Source organism: Eurosta solidaginis, chromosome 1, assembly GCF_040869045.1.
Source record: "Eurosta solidaginis isolate ZX-2024a chromosome 1, ASM4086904v1, whole genome shotgun sequence".
NCBI classification, from domain to species: domain Eukaryota; kingdom Metazoa; phylum Arthropoda; class Insecta; order Diptera; family Tephritidae; genus Eurosta; species Eurosta solidaginis.
The window spans coordinates 135,901,716-135,926,587 of NC_090319.1; the positions used below are offsets into that span (position 1 = coordinate 135,901,716).

Consider the following 24,872-nt stretch of genomic DNA (forward strand, 5'->3'; position numbering starts at 1 on the left):
GACTCATCTTGTGTTGGCAGCAACGTTAGTTTCGCTATAGGCCGAACCAATTCACCATCGGCAGTCTTCAGTCTTACTCCACGTACTAATCCGTCTGCGCCAGGATGACACTGAATGACACGTCCAAGTCGCCATTTAGTAGGTGGGCTATTTGGATCGTGAATGATAACGACGTCATCTTCCTTTAGATTTGCGGAGGAACGAAACCATTTAGCCCTTTGTTGTAGGTTGATGAGATATTCGTTTCGCCGACGGGACCAAAAATGTTGTCGCATTGCGCTAATAGCTTGACATCTTTGACGCAACCTTCCTGAGAAATTTTCGGTATCAGGTTCAGGTAGCGCCTTGATTGGCTCACCAATCAAGAAATGACCAGGGGTGAGAACTTCCAGGAAATCAGCATTAGCAGAGTGCCAATAGAGCGGTCGAGAGTTAACGCAAGCTTCAATTTTCGTCAACAGCGTAGAAAATTCTTCGTATGTTAATAATGAATTACCCAGAGCTCGTTTCAGGTGATATTTAACTCGCTTCACACCTGTCTTCCAATAGCCACCCATATGTGGCGCGCTTGGCAGGTTAAAGTGTCATGTCAATTGCATATTTGCCAAATACGAGGTGACTTTTTCATCTCTCAAGCAGCGGTGGTAGGCGGCGTATAACTCTTTCTCAGCACCTACGAAATTGGTGCCGTTGTCCGAATAGACATGCTGGCAATAACCCCTTCTATTTATAAATCTCGAAAGAGCCGCAATAAACGCTGGTGAGGAGAGATCTCCGACGAGTTCGAGATGCTTTGCCCCAGTACTCGTGCAAATGAAACTGCATATGTATACCTTGCATGATTTAGCTCCTCTGCCTTGAGATAACTTGATAAAATAGGGTCCTGCAAAGTCGACAGCGCTGTGCAAAAAACATCGATAATGTGTTAGGCGGCTGCTTGGCAGATCCGACATTGCTTGACCTAGCGCTTGACGATTTATACGTTTACATTTTACGACGTTGTGGTAGACTGCGCGAACGAGATTCCGAGAACTCATAACCCAAAAACGACGTTGAAGAACGGTTTGCATAATTTGCGGACCGGCGTGAAGCGTGCTGCGATGAATGTCGAGAACTATTAGCTTACCCAGGACCGAGTTTTTCGATAGGATTATGGGGTGTTTGACGTCTGCAGAGACCGGAGCACGTTTTGTCCTCCCGCCAACACGGAGAATGCCCTCAGGATCCAAAAACGGTTGAGCCGGATTAGAGTACTTCGCAATGGTATAGGTTTATATGACCTGCAAGAAACAATCTCTTTCGGAAAAGCGTTAGTTTGAATATACTTTACCAGCGTATAGCGTAGGCCATAACCCTCTTTAGTTTAGTGTAAGAATTATATCTTGCTAATAGGTCCCACTCTTCCGTTGCTTGAGTGAGATGCGACGCGGACTTGGTATTTCGTAATTCGGAACTAGCAGTTGGTTCGAGTTTCATCAGTTGTTCCAAATCTTCGCTCGTCTGATGTTGCCATTGATTTTCACCTTCGGATAACCAACTTGGGCCTTGCCACCAAAGACAATGCGCGAGTAGATACGAAGGAGTTAATCCTCTAGATGCGCAGTCCGCTGGATTATCCTCTGAAGCGACGTGTCGCCAACACTGAGGAGCCAAAACTTCCTGCACAGCGGCTACGCGGTTCGCAAAGAAGATTGACCATCGACTTGGATGACTTTTTAACCAAGCTAGCGTTATAGTCGAGTCAGTCCACGCATATAACTTTTTCATATTACCACCGAAGCTTAGCTGGATCTGCTTTAGCGCCTAGATGCGCTGCGCACAATTCTAAGCGTGGAACGGTCGTACTTTTTAAAGGCGCGACTTTTGCGCGTGCGGCGACTAAAACTACTTTAAATTTTCCATTGAGTATTTGCGTGCGACAGTAAAGTGTGGCAGCGTAGGCGCGTTGCGATGCGTCCGTGAAGACATGGTACTCAGCGTGATCGTAAATTTCGCCGGTGCCAATCCAACGATTTAATTTGAGTGCAGTGAGTTCAGCCAACTGCTGACGGTAAGCAAGCCATTCCTTCGCGATATCGACAGGCACTGGTTCGTCCCAATCAACATCCGCTCGCCAAATTCGCTGCAGCCAAATTTTCGATAAAATTGTACAAGGTGCGATTAATCCGCGTGGATCGAAGATTTTACTTGAATCCGACAAAAAAGCTCTTTTCGTAAGAATTACAGGCAGTGGTGTTAAGTTCACTGCTATCGATATATAATCGTCGCTCGTGTTCCAAATAGTACCCAATGTACGTACTTCATCGCCGTCAGCCAACAAGTGCGAAATTTGCTTCGATGCGTGCGGTATTTCCTTAAGCTCATTGCAATTTGCAGCCCATTTACGTAACTCGAACCCAGCGTTAGATAGAACTACGGTTATATAACTTTGCAGCTTCATAAGTTCGTCGATAGAAAACGATCCCGTGAGGAGATCGTCCATATAAAAATCGCGCATGATGACTCTAGCGGCTTCTTTGTGTTCTTCATCGGCATCTAAAGCTGCTTGGTGAAGAGAACGTATGGCCAAGTATGAAGCCGAAGCGACGCCGTAAGTTACACGGAGCATTCGATAGTCTCGAATAGGTTCGGTTGGTGCATCACGCCAAACTATGCGTTGGTAGTCAGCATCTTCTTCATATACATGAGTGGTCTGCATGTAAAAACTATGACTACGAATCACGTATTTCAAAAATATATGACGTAAACGTAACTGTTTGATGAAATTTGATGAATTTTGAAGCTTCTAGCCATAAAAAAAGGGCAAAAATTACAGTTTATATGGGGTATATAATGTATATACCACCGATCTCTATGATTTTTTCAGACAACAATATATGCTATATACGTAAGCATTTGGTGAAATTTGAAGCTTCTTACTGTTAAAACGGGGCAGAAATTGCGCAAAGTTTCTTATCTGAACAATCTCTTGTATGAGATATATAGTATGTATACCACCGATCTCAATGATTTTTTCAGACATCAAACCTTCACCAATATTACAAACTCAATGGGTGAAATAAGTCGCGGGCTTACAAAGTGAGCAGTGATACACCCCCCCCCCCCCCTCCCCCTCTGGTGCAAAATCTATAAATTGTTATACCTCAATGTACATTTTCTCCTAAATCAATAATTTTTGGTATCTGGCTCATACAGATCGAGGTCTAAACAATTGTCTTTATTAGCACGCTTTCATTAGCTTTACCTGTATGTTTCTTTGTAACTCGTCATTCGCTCCAACGCGCCTGCTGCCTTATAAATATGGTTTTATAATTATCTTCACCCTATTTGTAATCCCGTTAGGGTCATATCGAGACCCTTCCGGGATTATTTCTGGATGGTTTTCGGGATCTGTCCGGAATCCCGCCGGGGTAATTTCGGGACTTTCGGGACTATTTCGGGATCATTTTGGGACCCTTCCGGTATCATTTCTGTATAGTTTTCGGGATCCGTCCGGGATCCCGTCAGGGTGATTTCGGGATCATTTGGGGTAGCTTCCGCCATCATTTCTAGATGGTTTTCTGGATCCGTCCGGGATCCCGTCGGGGTCATTGCGGGATTCTCTCTCGACTAATACGGGATCATTTGGGGTATCTTCCGGCTTCATTTCTAGATGGTTTTCGGGATCCGTCCGGGATCCCGTCTTGGTCATTTCGGGGCTTCTTCTCGACTAATACGGGATCATTTGGGGTGCCTTCCGGCATCATTTCTAGATGGTTTTCGAGATCCGTCTGGGATCACGTGGGGGTAATTTCGGGACTTTTTCTCGACTAATACGGGGTCATTTGGGGTACCTTCCGGCATCATTGCTAGATGGTTTTCGGGATCCGTTCGGGATTCCGTCGGCGTCATTTCGGAACTCTCTCTCGACTAATACGGGATCATTTGGGGACCCTTTTGGCATCATTTCTCGATGGTTTTCGGGATCCGTCCGGAATCCCTTCGGGGTCATTTCGGGACTATCTCGGGATCATTTGGGGTGCCTTTCGGCATAATTTCTATATGGTTTTCGGGATCCGTCCGGGATCCCGTCGGGGTCATTGCGGGACTCTCTCTCGACTAATACGGGATCATTTGGGGACCCTTTCAGCATCATTTCTGGATGGTATTCGGGATCCGTCCGGAATATCGTCAAGGTCATTTTGGGACTATTTGGGAATCATTTGGGGTGCCTTCCGGCATCATTTCAAGATGGTTTTCGGGATCCGTCCGGGATCCCGTCGGGGTCATTTCGGGACTGTTTCGAGAACATTTGGGGTGTCTTCCGGCATCTTTTCAAGATGGTTTTCGGGATCCATCCGGGATCCCGTCGTGGTCTTTTCGGGACTTTTTCTCGACTAATAATGGATCATTTTGGGTACCTTCGGGCATCGTTTCTAGATGGTTTTCGGGATCCGTCCGGGATCCCGTCAGGGTGATTTCGGGATCATTTGGGGTAGCTTCCGGCATCATTTCTAGATGGTTTTCTGGATCCGTCCGGGATCCCGTCGGGGTCATTGCGGGACTCTCTCTCGACTAATACGGGATCATTTGGGGTATCTTCCGGCATCATTTCTAGATGGTTTTCGGGATCCGTCCGGGATCCCGTCTTGGTCATTTCGGGGCTTCTTCTCGACTAATACGGGATCATTTGGGATGCCTTCCGGCATCATTTCTAGATGGTTTTCGAGATCCGTCTGGGATCACGTGGGGGTAATTTCGGGACTTTTTCTCGACTAATACGGGGTCATTTGGAGTACCTTCTGGCATCATTGCTAGATGGTTTTCGGGATCCGTTCGGGATTCCGTCGGCGTCATTTCGGAACTCTCTCTCGACTAATACGGGATCATTTGGGGACCCTTTCGGCATCATTTCTCGATGGTTTTCGGGATCCGTCCGGAATCCCGTCGGGGTCATTTCGGGACTATTTCGGGATCATTTGGGGTGCCTTTCGGCATAATTTCTATATGGTTTTCGGGATCCGTCCGGGATCCCGTCGGAATCATTGCGGGACTCTCTCTCGACTTATACGGGATCATTTGGGGTATCTTCCGGCATCATTGCTAGATGGTTTTCGGGATCCGTCCGGGATCCCGTCGGGGTCATTTCGGGACTTTTTCTCGACTAATACGGGATCATTTGGGGACCATTTCGGCATCATTTCTGGACGATTTTCGGGTTCCGTCTGGGATCCCGTCGGGGTCATTGCGGGACTCTCTCTCGACTAATACGGGATCATTTGGGGTATCTTCCGGCATCATTGCTAGATGGTTTTCGGGATCCGTTCGGGATTCCGTCGGCGTCATTTCGGAACTCTCTCTCGACTAATACGGGATCATTTGGGGACCATTTCGGCATCATTTCTGGACGATTTTCGGGTTCCGTCCGGGATCCCGGCAGGGTCATTTCGGGATCATTTGGGGTAGCTTCCGGCATCATTTCTAGATGGTTTTCTGGATCCGTCCGGGATCCCGTCGGGGTCATTGCGGGACTCTCTCTCGACTAATACGGGATCATTTGGGGTATCTTCCGGCATCACTTCTAGATGGTTTTCGGGATCCGTCCGGGATCCCGTCTTGGTCATTTCGGGGCTTCTTCTCGACTAATACGGGATCATTTGTGGACTATTCCTGTATAATATCTGAATGGTTATCGGGATCCGTCCGGAATCCCGTCGGGGTCATTACGGGACTCTCTCTCGACTAATACGGGATCGTTTGGGGTATCTTCCGGCATCGTTGCTAGATGTTTTTCGGGCTCCGTCCGGGATCCCGTGGGGGTCATTTCGGGACTCTCTCTCGACTAATACGGGATCATTTAGGGACCATTTCGGCATCATTTCTGGACGATTTTCGGGTTTCGTCCGGGATCCCGTCAGGGTCATTTCCGGATCATTTGGGGTATCTTCCGGCATCATTTCTAGATGGTTTTCTGGATCCGTCCGGAATCCCGTAGGGGTTATTTCGGGACTTTTTCTCGACTAATACGGGATCAATTGAGGTACCTTCCGGCATCATTGTTAGATGGTTTTCGGGATCCGTCCGGGATCCCGTCTTGGTCATTTCGGGGCTTCTTCTCGACTAATACGGGATTATTTGGGGACTCTTCCGGTATAATATCTGAATGGTTATTGGGATCCGTCCGGGATCCCGTCGGGGACTCTCTCTCGACTAATACGGGATCATTTGGGGACTCTTCCGGTATCATTTTTGAATGGTTTTCGGGTTCCTTCCGGGATCCCGTCAGGGTCATTTCGGGATCATTTGGGGTACCTTCCGGCAACATTTCTAGATAGTTTTCTGGATCCGTCCGGGATCCCGTCGGGGTCATTTCGGGACTTTTTCTCGACTAAACGGGATCATTTGGGGTACCTTCCGGCATCATTGCTAGATGGTTTTCGGGATCCGTCCGGAAACCCGTCTTTGTCATTTCGGGGCTTTTTCTCGACTAATACGAGATCATTTGGGGACTCTTCCAGTATCATATCTGGATGGTTTTCGGTATCCGTCCGGGATTCCGTCGGGGTCGTTTCGGGACTTTTTCGGGACTATTTCGGGATCATTTGTGGTATTTGCCGGCATTATTTCTAGATGGCTTTGGGGATCGGTCCGGGATCCCGTCAGGGTCATTTCGGGACCATTTGGGGTACCTTCCGGCATCATTTCTAGATAGTTTTCTGGATCCGTCCGGGATCCCGTCGGGGTCATTTCGGGACTTTTTCTCGACTAATACGGGATCATTTGGTATACCTTCAGGCATCATTTCTAGATGGTTTTCGGGATCCGTCCGGGATTCCGTCGGGGTCGTTTCGGGACTTTTTCGGGACTATTTCGGGATCATTTGTGGTATTTGCGGGCATTATTTCTAGATGGCTTTGGGGATCCGTCCGGGATCCCGTCAGGGTCATTTCGGGACCTTTTGTCGACTAATGCTGGATCATTTGGTGACCCTTTCGGCATCATTTCTGGATGGTTTTCGGGATCCGTCCGGGATTCCGTCAGGGTAATTTCGGGACTATTAGGGGATCATTTGGGGACCTTTCCGGCATCATTTCTGGATAGTTTTCGGGATCCGTACGGGATCCTATCAGGGTCATTTCGAGTATATTAGGGGATCATTTGGGGACCTTTCTGGCATCATTTCTGGAGAGTTTTCGGGATCCGTCCGGGATCCTGTCGGGGTCATTTCTAGACTATTTTGGGATCATTTTTGGTACCTTCCGGAATCATTTCTAGATGGTTTTCGGGATCTGTCCGGGATCCCGTCAGGGCCATTTCGGGACTATTAGGGAAATCATTTGAGGACCTTTCCGGCATCTTTCTGGATAGTTTTCGGGATCTGTAGGGAACCCATCGGGGTAACCTCGGAACTTTTTCGGAAATATTTCGGGATCATTTGCGGGCCCTTCCGAGGTCAATTCTGAATCCGGCCGTGATGCCGTAGGAGTCATTTCGAGATTTTTTTTTGTTACTTTTCCGGGATAGTTTTGGGACCCTCCGGAATCATTTCTGGATCCGTGCGGGATCCCATCGGGGTCATTTCCGGACTATTTCGGGATCATTTTGGGACCCTTCCGGAATCATTTCTGTATGGTTTTCGCGATCCATCGTGGATCCCCTCGGGGTCATTTCGGAGCTTTTTCTGGACTATGTCGGAATAATTTAGGAACCCTTGCTGGATATTTTCTGGATGGTTTTTGAGATCCGTCCGGGAGCCCGTCAGGGTGATTTCGAAACTATTCCGGGACTATTTCGAGATCATTTTGGTACCCTTCAGGGATCGTTTCTGTGTGGTTCTCTCGATAAGTCTATAATCGTGTCGCTGTCATTTCGGGTTTTTTTTTTTGGGACTATTCGGGGAACTTTTGGAGACCCTTACGGGGCATTTCTGGGTGGTTTTCGGGATCCATCCGCGATATCGTTGGGTCATTTCGTGGCTTTTTCTGGATAACTTCGGGATCATTTGGGGATCCTATCAGGTTATCAGCTCATATAGATCTTTTTTTATTCAATTACAAAAATAAAATGCATTAGACAGAAAAAAATTCTTAAACAGATAACTTGATAAGCAGGCTAACGTGAATAGCCCATATATTTCATTTTTTCCTTGCGGACGAGGCTGCGGGTAAAAGCTAGTATATACTATATATACCACCATATATATATTATATATACCACCGATCTTTATGAGTTTTTCAGACAATAATATATGCTACATACTTAAGCATTCGTTGAAATTTGAAGCTTCTAGCTCTTAAAATAGGGCAGTAATTACAAAAAGTTTCTTATCTGAACAATCGGTTGGGGGGATATATACTATATATACGACCGACCTCATCAATTTTTTCAGACAACAATATGTGCAATATACGAAAGTATATGGTGAAGTTTGAAGCTTCGATCTGTTAAATTGAGGAAGATATGACAAAAATCCTCTTTTTCTGAAAAATCGGTTGTGTGGAGGATATATGCTATAGTGGTCCGATCGGGCCGGTTCCGACAAATGTCTAATCGGACACCCAGATACACCCGCTCACCAAATTTTATCAAGATATCTCAAAAACTGAGGGACTAGTTTGCATACAAACAGACAGACGGACAGACGGACATGGCTAAATCAACTCAGCTCTTCATCCTGATTATTTCGGTATACTTAATGGTTGGTCTATCTATTTTCCTTTAAGGATTTACAATTTTGGGTTTCGTGACGAAATTAATATACCATTTCATTTTCATGAAAGATATAAAAAGGGGGTGGCACCTACCATACAAATGGAATGTTTCATACAGCACAACTCATGAAGTTATTGAGTGTATAATTTGGTATTTTCTATGGGAAGCATGTACTATAACCATTGGTCAATCAATTGAAGGCTACTCTTCAGTTGAACTGAACAGACGTGTTTTTCGTTGCTCGTTGGTCCTGTATTTGTGTTTTTATACTTCAATTCTTACACCTGTTTTTACTATAATGGGAAAGTGCTCTATATGCAGTGATCGGTGCTCACCGGGCGATTTTCTATTTTGTGGTATTTGTCACTCCAAAGTTCATATAAATCGCACAAATTTATCCGAAAGTGCAATTAATTTTATTAATAACAATAACAATATTATGTATAAATGTGATAAGTGCGTTGCTATGTTTTCACGCTCTAAAATACATAAAGCGCTAAAAAGTGTTGGTGCGCTGCAGAGTTTTTTTGACTTGTTAATGCCTGGAGAGAGTCATACGGATGAGGTGGACAATGAGAGAAGTGAAATCCGTACGCGCTCAAAGAAGAAGGTCAGTGCACCTGAAGTAACACAAAAAGGTATAACACAAGGCGAAACAATGCAAAATAAAGCAAAAAACAAATCACATCAGACAGTGCATAAGTCAGTGAATTCAGGTGACAATGAAAAGCCGCGTTCTTCATCTTTTTTAAATGCGAGCACTTCTGAAAACAACCATAGCGGATGCTGTACGTAATGGTGCTGGCTCTCTGTCAAATGTGCTCTCAGATGCCAAAACTTGTCTTAGCAATCGTCACAATGACACAAACATTGACTAGCCGCTTGCTGCTGGCGCTGTTAACAATCCTATTGCGCCTAATGAGTCTACTGCTGCGCCTGCACTACCAACAAATACGGGTAAATCTGCAAGGGAGAAGTCACATGCAGTTGTGAGGGGGAGCAATAATAATGCTGAGTTGGATGTTTTTGTCAAATTTAAATGGATTCACATATCCTCTTTTAAGCCCTCTGTCACGGAAGAGCATATTATTAAATACATCTCTGAACATGCTCTTATCGATGCTGATAAGACTGGTTGCTTTAAGTTAGTTAAGAAAGATGTCGATGTCGACACTTTGGTCAGAGTTTCTTTCAAAGTACGAGTGCTATTTAAAGACTACAGTAAGCTCCTTAATAACGATTTATGGCCCTGTTGTTGTTGTTGTAGCGGTAAGGTTGCTCCCCGAAGGCTGTGTTATCGATGTGATGGTCTATTGCCGGATACAGATCCGGTACGCTCCGATACCACAGCACCATTAAGGTGCTAGCTCGACCATCTCGGGAACGATTTATGTGGCCACATTAAACCTTCAGGCTATCCCCTCCCTCCCCGCCAGAGCCTCGTCTGTTAGTGAAACAGGATTCGCCGCGGATAGGTGAGGTTGACAATTTGGTTTGGCGATGCTATATATTGCGCTGGTAACCAGAAGGGTTGCGCTACACAGCTCCTTTAATCTGGTATTTTAGTCGCCTCTTACGACAGGCATACCTACCGCGGGTATATTCTGACCCCCTAACCCTATGGCCCTCTAATGTGACGGTTAACCCGTTTCACTTTTTCAAACAATAAAAACAGAAATCGTGCCGAAGACGTAGTCTTAGCGGTTCAACGCACCTAAATATTTATTTTCATAATGTTTCCGGCGTGAGAACAAAATTTATCATGCTTTTTAACATGAGCTTTCATTCTGATTACAATGTTTTCGCTATCGTCGAAACTTGGCTCAAGTCTGATTTTTATGATGGTGAATTTTTCGATTGCAACCTATACAATGTGTATCGCAAAGACCGGGACTACTCTAAAACTGGTCTCTCATGTGGTGGTGGTACTCTGATCGCTGTGCGCCTTCATATCCGCTCATCGTTAGTGGATTTCAGAGACAAGAATTCGCTACTTGATCAGCTCTGTGTCTCTGTTCAGGGCAACTCTAAAAACTTTATCTGCGTATCCTATATTCCTCCTGCAAGTCCGGATCATCTCTATAAATCACATGTTGATAGCATCATTGGCATAGTACGCAATCATGTTGATGATCACTTCCGTATTTTAGGCGACTTTAATTTGCCTAATATTGTATGGTCATGTGTCAACAATAGTTCAAATCTAATTCCTTCGAATGTTTCCAGTACCTCTGAGGTGTATCTTATTGATAATTTCTTAAATTTCAATCTATCCCAGATAAATAGCTTCTCCAATCAGTTATCTAGAATGTTAGATCTTGTATTCATTAGTGATAATAGCTGTGTTTTCTTTTACTTCTATATACGTTTACGCTTAAACTTTATATGGACTGCTAAGCAACAAACTTTAAATACACCTCTGGAATTGCTGCGCATAAAATGTGTCCTACTAAATTTCAATACGCGTTATACTCAAATGTAACTGAAATATATGTGTCTTTGTTTCACCCTCTACACTAATTCTATGTATTCTATGTGTGTCCATAATTCATCGCAACTGATTTAGCTATATTTTATACCCTATGGCCATCAGAGGGTCGTGTCTCCGCTTTTCTACACCCTGTGCTGTAGCTGTAGTTATTTAACCACTGCCGCTAGATGGGTCTCCTAAGCATTATCTAAGCGAGGATAGGCGTTTTTTTCACGCGCAAACGTAAACGTATAAGCGTGTGAAAAAAACACGGCTAATATTAACTGCATGGTGGCTGAATGTCTGGATCCACTATCTAGCCCTGGTATACACCACATACCGCTTACGCTTGCCATAGAGTTTTACATTTTCGACAGCATCACTGCGGAAAATGAGTGTCTTGGTTTTTCTTTTAGACGTGGCAATTTTGACATAATTTTCCAGGAGATCTCCTCGATTGATTGAGAAGCTCTTTTTCTGGGTTATGATCTTTCTGAGTTTTTATGTTTTTAAAAATACCGTAAATCGAATCTGTATTAATAATATTTCGCAGAAGAAAAAGAGTTGTTATAAAATTCCATGGTATACTAAGAAACTAAAGCGACTAAAAAATCTGAGGAACAAATATTTTAAAAAGTTCAAATCTACCAAATTGTTGGTTCATAAACGTAAATACCTTTTTTACTCCAATAAATTCAAAGCGCTAGGCAAGAGGCTCCACAGGTCTTTTGTTAGCAACTACGAATCTGACATCAAAGTTAACCCCAAGGCTTTCTGGATCTATGTTAAGGATAAAAAACTTTGCTCGTCTATTCCTTCATCAGTCTTTTACAATACGGAGCGAGCTTCTGTACGTTTTGCGGCGGCTAATTTATTCGCTGACTTCTTTCGCGCCAACTTCGTGACACAGTCTGATCTCCCAACGGGTTTCCCCTCATTAGTAGATAATCCTATTAACTTCGGCGCCCTGACTCTGTCGCTAGACGATATTGTTAATGGGATTCAAAATATACAATTTTCTACCCAGACAGATATTGACGGCTTATCGTCTTATCTTTTTAAAAACTGTTTGGCTTTGGCCACCTCACTCTTACTAATTTTTTACAAATCTCTCGAGTGCGGCGAGTTTTTAGATGCATGGAAGATGACCCTCATCCCCCCTATTTTCAAACTCGGTAACAAAAACAATCAAAAACAATCTTGCTAACTATAGGCCCATTGCCAAGTTGTCTACCATTTCTAAACTCTTTGAGTATATTGTCAAACAGAAAATGTATTTTGCCGTTAGGCGTCTAATCATAGAGAATCAGACGGTTTTGCGTATGGCAGATCTACTGTGTCGAACCTGTCGATTTTCTTTGAATATTGGCTATCAGCTTTTAACAGCCGCCTTCAAGTCGATGCAGTATATACTGATTTTTCTAAAGCGTTTGACAAAATCAGCCATTCAATATTGATCTCAAAACTGGTCGGTGTAGGCTTCCACTCAATTTTTCTTTCTTGGCTAAAATCGTATCTTTTTTCCAGCGGAACTGTATATTTGTGATAGAAAATGCGCGTTCGAACTCTTTTGTGGCCACCTCAGGCGTACCTCAAGGTAGCATTCTTAGACCATTACTATTTATAATTTTTATAAATGACATTTCGGTCTGTTTTCAACACTCAAACTTTCTGCTATATGCTGATGATTTCAAACTTGCCAGATTCATATAAGTTACAATCCGACTTGGACAATGTCGCTGCCTGGTGTAACTCAAACAATCTACCGCTAAACGTTAATAAATGTTTTCACGTAACATTTTCAAAATCGCGTTTTCCCATATCCACGTCTTATAAAATTTGCGGTTCTCGCCTCTCGACTCTTACAGAACTGAAAGATCTTGGGGTAATTTTCGACTCTAAATTTTCGTTCTCGATACATTTAAACCCTACAATTGCTAAGGCCTATTCTCTTCTTGCTTTTTCCGGCGTTTTAGCTCAAATTTTACGGATCCGTATACTCTTAAGATACTGTCCACCTCACTTGTTCGCTCCAAGTTGGAATATGCGTGTTTTATTTGGCGACCCTATCATGAGTGTCACATCAAGAGGCTCGAAAATGTGCAAAAAATCTTTGTTTGTTTTGCACTGCGTTCTCTGAGTTTTTCCGACCCGATTACTTCGTACGAAGCCAGATGTGCACTCATCAACTTTCAGTCTCTAGAATCTAGAAGAACCTTGCTGTCAATGACTTTTGTTTTCGAAATTATCAATGGTTCAATCGATGCGCCAGCTCTCCTCGAGGGTATTCGATTCCATGTACCAAACAGACAGCTTAGAAATTGCAACATGTTTTATACGGGGTTTATTCGGACCCTCTATGCTTCTAATGCTCCCATTTCTCGAACATTAACAGAATTTAATCTTCGCTCAAATTCTTTAGAAATCGACTTTTCATTATCTAAACCTATAATTATATTATATTGTGACGAATATTAACAACACTAAGGGCTACTATCGTCTCTAAGCCGATGCTAATCAGTGACTTTCATGCACGTCATTAAATCAATCATTATGTCTACCCATATGTCCATACGAGCAGCGGAGAAGAGACGCACAAACACATGCATATATTTTATCTGAGATGCTCACAAAAGAAGGCAATGATTTGTGAAAGTATTACTCAGGTATACACGCGCATATGAGAAGCTATAACGTAGTTGTGGCTGCTGATTTTGTAGCTGATAACTAACTAGTAAATTCTAGAATAGAAAAGCCTAGAAGTATGCAACGATGAACCAAGACAGTATAAAAGGCGGTAACAGTAGAGGCACGATAATCAGTTTCATTTAAGCAAGCTATTGGTTGTGAAGTATCAGTGTTATTGTGAAGTACTTTAATAAAGAACATTTTGCATTATTAAATATTGAAGTTATTTATTCACGAGTTTAGCGATACGAACGTTAGTAGAAGATTTGGAATAAGCGGAATTTCAGTAAATTCGTTACAATTGGTGTCAGAAGAGGAATTGTTGATTAAATTCCGAAGATTTCGAGTACAACAAGGACAAGGCAATGTGGAGTGAATTGAAGATCCAGCAATTGAAGAAGTAGTTGGAGAGCCGTGGATTGAATACAACCGGCAATAAACTCGAACTTCAGGCAAGACTACGAGAGGCAATGGAAGCAGAAGGAATTAACGTGGAAGAGTATGTCCTTCATCTTGATGGCGACGAGACAACAACCCAAATTGAAGAGAAAAACGAAACACCGCAGGCAATGGCGAACACAGACTTGAACATATTATTAGCTGCAATATCTGCACAAACGTCGACAGTAACATCCAAGATGGAAAAACAACTAGAATCCCAGGAGACACGTATAACATCCAAGATGGAAATACAACTAGAATCCCAGGAGAACCGTATAACATCCAAGATTGAAGCCCAGGAAAGACAAATGTCATCTCAACTGGAAGAACAGAAAACATATATGACATCTCAGTTGGCTGAGCAGATAAAATCACAGGAAACGCGTATTTCAGAAATGTCGACACAGATTACATCCAAGGTGGAAGCACAAGAGGAGCGCTTATCAGTACAGGTGGCACAAATGTATTCGCAGTTAGAAGCACAGAATACAAAAATTGTACAGCTACAATGGATGCCGAGATAGAAGCTTTGAGAGGTCGTATACAGTAGTTGCAAATAAATCGCCCAGCAGTTTCAGTGAGTAATCCAAAGGTAAAGACACCATCCTTTGACGGTTCTGTTCCTTTTCAGGTCTTTAAGCTACAGTTTGAGAAGACCGCTGAACAACTGGAATGCTGAAGATAAAGTTGCAGCTCTGTTCGTGGCATTGAAAGGGCCTGCAGTGGAAATCTTACAGACGATTCCAGAGTACGAACGGAACAGTTATGAAGCATTGATTGCTGCTGTCGAGAGACGTTATGGAAGCGAGCATAGAAAACACATATACCAAATTGAGTTGCAAAACCGTTACCAAAAAGCGAATGAGACTTTGCAGGAGTTTGCGTCGGATGTTGAAAGATTGGCTCATCTAACAAATGCAGGCGCACCCGTGGAATACACCGAGAGGGTTAAAATTCAGAGCTTTATAAATGGAATACGGGGTGTCGAAACGAAACGAGCTACATATGCGAAAGCCAACATTTGCTGAAACGGTATCCCATGCACTGACTCAGGAAACTGCCTCACTTTTGAGTACGCCAGCGTGCAAAGCTCATCGCGTGGAAGTGGAAAGGCCAGACTGGGTAGACACAATTCTGAAGGGGTCACAACAGAAAAAATCTGGAGTTATGAAATGTTTCTAGTGCGGTAACCCAGGCCACATTGCACGTCATTGCAGCACCGGTCCTAATAGTTCCAACAATATGGGTGGACGTAAACGCAGAGCTGAAGGAGATGAGCAAATCTCCAAATCTACTCAATCGTTAAACTAAAGCGAATCAGCCGCAAGGGACAACAGCTGGCTCCCGCAATTGAATGCCCCATAATCTCTATCTCACAAATTGGAAGAAGGTCAAACAATCTTACTGTCGGAGGACATGTGGATGGAAGGGAACGTTTACTGACTGTAGATACGGGTGCATCTCATTCCATCATTCGAGCGGATTTAGTCAACAAGAAGGTAAGACCATTGCATGGAGCAAGATTGCGTACAGCCACTGGAGAAGACAGCACGGTTCTAGGAGAAGTATCATGTGAAGTCGCAATTGGGAACGTCACGGTAGTACACAATTTTATAGTGGCAGAGATTGTTGATGAAATCATAATTGGAGTGGACTTCTTAATCGACCAGGGCATCAAGATCGACATGCAAAGCAAGACGATGCGATATAAGAACATGGATGTACCACTAAATTTCGGCTACGAGAGAGGCTACAGCAGAAAACGAGTGCTGGTGGAAGAGAGTCAGCAAATACCACCAAAATCAGAAGCAGTCATCTGGGCAAAGGTTGGTGGAGATTGTGGAACACACAAACTGTGGGTTGTCGAAGCAGCAAACAAATCAGCACCGAACATACTTGTAGGAAAAACCCTGGCTATGACAAAACAAGATGGACGTATTCCGGTAAGAGTACTCATTGAGTTCAAGTCACCATTCAAACTGACTAAAGGATCTATTTTGGGAAGATGCCAAGAGGCTGAAGTAGTTATTAACTGTGAACAGCTCCAGGAACACGTTTCATCTAGTAATACTGATATTTCAAATGGTATCACGGCATGGACAGAGGGACCAGAGGAAGCCTATCAAAATAAGGCAAAACAACTGCTCCTAAAGTACGCCAACATATTTGACAAATATGGCTCCAAACCAGACCGCACCAACATTGTGAAGCCTCAAATTGACAACGGAGATGCGAGGCCGATCCGTCAAGCTCCTCGTAGTGTTCCACTGGCGAAGCGGGAAGTTGTGAATCAAATCGTACAAGAAATGAGCGACAGCGGCGTCATCGAACCATCAGCTAGTCCATGGAGCTCATCTGTGGTACTTGTGAAGAAAAAGGATGGAAAAATGAGGTTCTACGTGGACTATCGAAAGTTTAACGACGTTACTAATAAGCAGCGTTCCTTTTTATTTATTTTGACTTTACAGAATCGAGATATTCAAAAATTGTGGTCCGATTTGGATCATATTTGGAAAACATAATACATACAAGAATAGAAAGCGACTTATGAAAAAAAAATCGCCGATAGGTGGCGCAAGGATCGAGATATCATAAAAAACCATATTTGTGGTCCGGTTTGGCTCATATTTATAAAACATACAAGAATAGAAAGCAACCTATGATGTTCGTTTTGGGTCATATTTGGAATAAATATTACATACAGTCCGGTAGAAGTGACATCAAAATATTTTGGAGTTTGAGTAGGGACAAGCCTACGTGGCGCAGAGTCGAGTAAAGTCTTTGGAAGGATTATGTATTGACAGGGCCTTAGAGAGAAAATCCGGGCCCGGGACTAAACAATTTACGGTCCCACTATAAAAAAAACCACTAATACATTTGATTAATTTGAATTAATGACGTCTCATTCATGAATCATTATTGATGGACTACATAAAAAAAATTATTTGATTTTGAGTGCTAAGTGACTTTTTCACAAGAAAAATTAAATAAACTTATTAGTCACTTAATATATTTTTTGTGTTTTATTATTCAAAATAATAAAAAAAAACATCAGTCGATAGCGTTCAACTAGCCGCTGTCTGTCATAAAACAATACAAGAAATCATAACACAATAATACAATAAAAAACCAATGGGAGAATTTGCAATAATAATAATTACGATAAAAAATAATTTTTTAAGTTTGTTGGAAAGCGGTAAAAATGCTAGAGTTCAGTGGACCAATATCCTTATTAACAGCAACATTTTTATTTACATACATGATTCTAAAATATTTAGTTTATTAATATTTGATTACGATTTAATTAATTTGAAATCGTCTTCACTTCTTCTCAAGAGCATGTTCGGCTATTCCACTTTTTGGTTCGATGTTCTTAATATATTTTAGATGCTCGTTCATCCTTGTGCGTATTGTGCGCGTTGACTGACCTATGTATTTTGCCCCACATATCTCTCCCTCCTCAGCAAGGTAAGAGTACGTCAGTGAATAAACCCCCAGTTTATCCAAACTGTGACACTTGTCTTTCGTAGATTTTAGCAAAGATTTAATTTTATTATTAGTTTTTGTGACAATTTTTATGTCTGATTTCTTGAAAAGTTTTTTAAAATATTTAAAATATTGTTCATCGTACGCAATGCTACAAAAATGATATTCATCTTTTTTGTCCACTGTCTCGAAAAATGAAAATAAAAAAGGTTTGTACATTGAGTAGTTTCTGAAACACAGGCTCCGATATGGGTTTCATTCTGGGGGTACACTCACCATATTAATAGAGCTATACTCTAAAAATACAAAAAACTGGATAAGAAAATGTTTGCATATGTAGAAACGTCATTAAAAAATGAACGGTTTTACAAAATTAAAATAATTTTGAAAAATTTCGACCCCGTGACCCACCTTTTTTCCTTTCGTTGCACAGACCAACAGGAGACATACATATCACCAAGGTTAAAAAAATTTAACTTTCTAAAACGATGGTTCAATCAGTGGAACATTTCAAAAGCCTAGCATCTAGGTTGATTTTTCATACAGAACAGGCCTGATAACACCCATGCTGGTTAAAGAAAGATGTGAGAATTTAACTTAAAGAGGTTCCATTTTCATTACATAAAAAAGAGGATGATCCTACTTATGGACATTAGGGCGGTAAAAGTAGTGAAGTAATAGGTAAGGTTTAATGTAATTTTTTTATCATGCTATCACCACTGAAAGTGGTGGGACTGCAAAAATTCATTTATTTAATATGTAAGGGATACCCTAATACACAAACGTTCATATGAACTAGATTAAAATATACAATTTTTTCCCTTTTAACTTGAGTTTCTTCTTTTATTAATAAACATTCTAGGCCAGAATTGCGAAAGATCTTAAAGAGTTACGTGACTCTTCAGTGTTCGCCTTTTTTATGTGCAATGCACTTTTCGTTTTGATTGTGTTTTTGTTACAATTGAATAAGGACAACATCCATGTTAAATGGCCTTTTGGTGTACGAACAAACATAACCTATGATGAAACCACTCAAGAGGTAAATTTCAGCTAAGGGATTTCATTCACGTAACGTTAAACATTTACATATTTACATATACATAAGGATATTGCAGTCCAATATAAAATTGTTATTTGCACATACATGTAAGCTTAAACAGCAACAAAACGTTATCGCGAAAGAAATCCCAAGAGACAACATTACTAACATATTTCTTTTCTCTTTTTCTTATCTTTTAAACAATCAAAATATTCCCAATATTGGAATACAATATTTTTTTGAATGAAATTAAAAATAATTATTTCTTTTTGTGATGATATGATAATGATATAAATAATGAATTGACAATCGCACGAAAAAACATCGAAATCTGTTAATGGACCACAAAAAATATTTATATATATTTGGACAAGGGACATATCTTTAGAGAAATCGGGGGAGATAGTTGGAGCAACTGGACAGTGGCAAAGATCTGGAGATTTCAGGCGGAAATGATAGCAGTGAAGAAAGCAACAGAAATTCCGGAGGAAGATCCCGAAATTATCCAGAAAAAGCAACGAAATTACCCCGACTATATCGCGGACGGATCCCGAAAACCATCCAGAAATGCCATGGAAGGGTCTCCAAAAGTTCCCGCAATAGTCCCAAAAAACCCCGAAATGACAACGACAGGATTCTAGACTTATCCAGAGAACCACACAGAAATGATCCCTGAAGGGTACCAAAATGATTCCGGAAAAGTTCTGAAATGACCCTGACGGGCTCAAGGACGGATCTCAAAAACCATGCAGAAAATATCTAGGAAGGGTTCCTAATTTATCCCGACATAGTCCAGAAAAAGTTCCGAAATGACCCCGAGGGGATCCGCGACGGATTGCGAAAACCATACAAAAATGATTCCAGAAGGGTTCCAAAATGATCCCGAAATTGTCCGGAAATGACCCCGATGGGATCCCGCACGGATCCAGAAATGATCCCGGAAGGATCCCAAAACTATCCCGAAAAAGTTACAAAAAAATCTCAAATGATCTCTACGGCATCACGGACGGGTCCAGAAATGACCTCGGAAGGGTCCCCAAATGATACCAAAATGGTTCCGAAATGACCCTGATGGATCCGGCAAACCATTAAGAAATGATGCCGGAAGGGTCCCCAAATGATCCCGAAATAATATAGAAAAAGTCATAAAATGACCCCTAAAGGGTCCCCAAATTATCACGAAAAAGTTCCGAATTTACCTCGATGGGTTCCCGTACAGATCCCGAAATCTATCCAGAAATGATGCCGGAAAGGTTCTTAAATGACCACCCTAATAGTCCCGAATTGACCCTGACGGGATCCCGTACGGATACCGAAAACCATACAGAAATGATGCCGAAAGGGTCCCGAAAGTACCCCAAATGATCCCGAAAAAGTCCTGAAATGACCCCGACGGGATCCCCGACGAATCCCGAAAACCATCCAGAAATTATCTTGAAAAAGTCCTGAAATGACCTCGACGGGATCCCGGACGAATCCCGAAAACCATCCAGAAATGATCCCGAAAAAGTCCTGAAATTACCCCAACGCAATCCCGAAAACTATACAGAAATGGTGCCGGAAAGCTCCCCAAATGATCCCCTAATAGTCCCGAAATGACCCTGATGGGATCTCGGACGGATCCCGAAAACCATCCAGAAATGATACCGAAAGGGTTCCCTAATGATCCCGTATTAGTCGATAAAAAGTTCCGAAATTACCCCGACGGGATCCCGGTCGAATCCCGAAAACCATCTAGAAATGATACCGGAAGGTACCCCAAATTAACCCGAACTAGTCCCGAAATGACTCCGATGGGATTCCGGACGGATCCCGAAAACTATCCAGAAATGATGCCGGAAAGGTGCTCAGGTCCCTTCAGGGATCAGTCTAGAATCGTGTCGTTGTCATCTCGGGTTTTTTGGGACTATTCCGGGAACTTTTGGAGACCCTTCCGTGGCATTTCTAGATGGTTTTCGGGATCCGTCCGCGATAGCGTCGGGGTCATTTCGTGGATTTTTCTGGATAATTTTGGGATCATTTGGGGATCCTATCAGGTTATCAGCTCATTTAGTTCTTTTTTTTACTCAATTACAAATATAAAATGCATTAGACAGAAACAAATTTTTAAACAGATAACTTGATAAGCAGGCTAACGTGAGTAGCCCATATTTTTCATTTTCTCCTTGCGGACGGGGCCGCAGTTAAAGGCTAGTATATTATAAATGGGAAAGTTTGGATGTTTAGATGTTTGAATGCTTGGATATTTGGATGTTTGTCCAGACGTTTGTCTTTGTGACTCAATCACGAAAGAACGGCTGGACGGATTTGGATCAAATTTGGCACACATATAGCCAATAGTCTAGAAGGATCTACTAGCTATATTTTTTTAAAAAGGGGGGAAGTCCCCGTCCCCTAGGAACATTTATAATTTAATTATTGTATTTTTTCGTCTTTGTGACTGAATCACGACAGAACGGCTACACGGATGTTGATGAAATTTGGGACAGAGATAATAGTCTACTGGCCAAATTTTTTTCGAACATGGAAAGGGGGTTGGAGGTCCCACGACTCCTTCGAATAATTACGTTTTAACAATTTTTACACATTATAACTTTACGTATACTGACCTTCACCAATATTACAAACTCAATGGGTGAAATAAATCGCGGGCTTACAAAGTGAGCAGTGATACACCCCACCCCCCTCCTCTCCCCCTCTGGTGCAAAATCTATAAATTGTTATAACTCAATTTAAATTTTCTCCTAAATCAATAATTTTTGGTATCTGGCTCATACAGATCGAGATCTAAACAATTGTTTTTATTAGCATGCTTTTATTAGCTTTACCTGTATGTTTCTTTGTAACTCTTCATTCGCTCCAACGCGCCTGCTGCTTCATAAACATGGTTTTATAATTATCTTCACCCTATTTGTAATCCCGTTAGGGTCATATCGAGACCCTTCCGGGATCATTTCTGAATGGTTTTCGGGATCCGTCCGGGATCCCGCCGGGGTCATTTCGGGACTTTTTCGGGACTATTTTGCGATCATTTGGGGACACTTCCGGAATCATTTCTGGATGGTTTTCGGGATCCTTCCGGGTCATTTCGGAACTTTTTCTCGACTAATCCGGGATCATTTGGGGACCCTTTCAGCATCATTCGGGTATTCGGGATCCGTCCGGAATCTCGTCAAGGTCATTTTGGGACTATTTGGGAATCATTTGGGGTGCCTTCCGGCATCATTTCTAGATGGTTTTCGGGATCCGTCCGGGTCATTTCGGGACTGTTTCGAGATCATTTGGCGTGCCTTCTCGACTAACACGGGATCATTTGGGGACCCTTTCAGCATCATTTCTGGATGGTATTCGGGATCCGTCCGGAATCTCGTCAACGTCATTTTGGGACTATATGGGAATCATTTGGGGTGCCTTCCGGCATTATTTCAAGATGGTTATCGGGATCCGTTCGTGATCCCGTCGTGGTCTTTTCTGGACTTTTTCTCGACTAACAATGGATCACTTTGGGTACCTTCGAGCATCATTTCTAAATGGTTTTCGAGATCCGTCCGGGATCCCGTCAGGGTCATTTCGGGATCATTTGGGGTGCCTTCCGGCATCATTTATAGATAGTTTTCGGGATCCGTCCGGGATCCCGTCGGGGTAATCTCGGGACTTTTTCTCGACTAATACGGGGTCATTTGTGGTACCTTCCGGCATCATTGCTAGATGGTTTTCGGGATCCGTTCGGGATTCCGTCGGCGTCATTTCGCGACTCTCTCTCGACTAATACGGGATCATTTGGGGACCCTTTCGGCATCATTTCTCGATGGTTTTCGGTATCCGTCCGGAATCCCGTCGAGGTCATTTCGGGACTATTTTGGGATCATTTGGGGTGCCTTTCGGCATCATTCCTCGATGGTTTTCGGGATCCGTCCGGAATCCCGTCGGGGTCATTTCGGGACAATTTCGGGATCATTTGGGGTGCCTTTCGGCATCATTTCTAGATGGTTTTCGGGATCCGTCCGGGATCCCGTCAGGGTAATTTCGGGATCATTTGGAGTGCCTTCCGGCATCATTTATAGATAGTTTTCGGGATCCGTCCGGGATCTCGTCGGGGTAATCTCGGGACTTTTTCTCGACTAATACGGGGTCATTTGTGGTACCTTCCGGCATCATTTCTAGATGGTTTTCGGGATCCGTCCGGGATCCCGTCAGGGTCATTTCGCGATCATTTGGGGTGCCTTCCGGCATCATTTATAGATGGTTTTCGGGATCCGTCCGGGATCCCGTCGGGGTAATCTCGGGACTTTTTCTCGACTAATACGGGTTCATTTGGCGTACCTTCCGGCATTGTTGCTAGATGGTTTTCGGGATCCGTCCGAGATCCCGTCAGGGTAATTTCGGGATCATTTGGGGTACCTTCCGGCATCATTGCTAGATGGTTATCGGGATCCGTACGGGATCCCGTCTTGGTCATTTCGGGCCTTTTTCTCGACTAATACGGGATCATTTGGGGACTCTTCCGGTATCATATCTGGATGGTTTTCGGGATCCGTCCGGGATCCCGTCGGGGTCATTTCGGGACTCTCTCTCGACTAATACGGGGTCATTTGGGATACCTTCCGGCATCATTGCTGGATGGTTTTCGGGATCCGTTCTGGATTCCGTCGGCGTCATTCCGGGACTCACTCCCGACTAATACGGGACCATTTGGGGATCCTAACGGCATGATTTCTGGATGGTTTTCGGGATCCGTCCGGGATCCCGTCGGGGTCATTTCGGGATCATTTGGGGACCCTTTCGGCATGATTTCTGGATGGTTTTCGGGATCCGTCCCGGATTCCGCCGGGGTCATTTCAGGACTTTTACGGGACTATTTCAGGATCATTTTGGGACCCTTCCGGGATCATTTCTTTATAGTTTTCGGGATCCGTCCGGGATCCCGTCTGGGTTATTTTGGGACATTTTCGGCACTATTCCGGGATCTTTTCGGGACTATTTGGCGATAATTTGGGAACACTTCCGGAATCATTTCTGGATGGTTTTCGGGATCAGTCCGGGATCCCGTCCGGGTCATTTCGGAAATTTTTCTCGACTAATACGGGATCATTTGGGGACCCTTTCAGCATCATTTCTGGATGGTGTTCGGGGTCCGTCCGGAATCTCGTCAACGTCATTTTGGGACTATTTGGGAATCATTTGGGGTGCCTTCCGTCATCATTTCTAGATGGTTTTCGGGATCCGTCCGGGATCCCGTCGCGGTCATTTCGGGACTGTTTCGAGATCATTTGGGGTGCCTTCTCGACTAATACGGGATCATTTGGGGATCCTTTCAGCATCATTTGAGGATGGTATTCGGGATCCGTCCGGAATCTCTTCAAGGTCATTTTGGGACTATTTGGGAATCATTTGTGGTGCCTTCCGGCATCATTTCAAGATGGTTTTCGGGATCCGTCCGGGATCCCGTCGTGGTCTTTTCTGGACTTTTTCTCGACTAATAATGTATCATTTTGGGTACCTTCGGGCATTATTTCTAGATGGTTTTCGGGATCCGTCCGGGATCCCGTCGTGGTCTTTTCTGGACTTTTTCTCGACTAATAATGGATCATTTTGGGTACCTTCGGGCATTATTTCTAGATGGTTTTCGGAATCCGTCCGGGATCCCGTCGGGGTAATTTCGGGAATTTTTTTCGACTAATACGAGGTCATTTATGGTACCTTCCGGCATCATAGCTAGATGGTTTTCGGGTTCCGTTCGGGATTCCGTCGGCGTCATTTCGGGACTCTCTCTCGACTAATACGGGATCATTTGGGGACCCTTTCGGCATCATTTCTCGATGGTTTCCGGGATCCGTCCGGAATCCCGTCGGGGTCATTTCGGGACTATTTCGGGATCATTTGAGGTGCCTTTCGGTATCATTTCTAGAGGGTTTTCGGGATCCGTCCGGGATCCCCGTCAGGGTCATTTCGGGATCATTTGGGGTGCCGTCCGGCATCATTTATAGATGGTTTTCGGGATCCGTCCGGGATCCCGTCGGGGTAATCTCGGGACTTTTTCTCGACTAATACGGGTTC

At 43.3% G+C, this 24,872-nt stretch overlaps 1 protein-coding gene across 3 annotated transcripts in view; it reads left to right on the top strand.

Annotated features, from left to right (window-relative positions):
- The window catches only part of kkv (hyaluronan synthase-like protein kkv), an 885,043-nt gene that overhangs the window by 592,954 nt on the left and 267,217 nt on the right, over positions 1–24,872 (top strand). For all 3 annotated transcript variants that reach the window (XM_067759857.1, XM_067759855.1, XM_067759856.1), the window contains exon 7: positions 18,639–18,815. In XM_067759857.1, the coding sequence (XP_067615958.1) occupies positions 18,639–18,815 (177 nt within the window). The remainder of the gene's footprint in view (positions 1–18,638; positions 18,816–24,872) is intronic.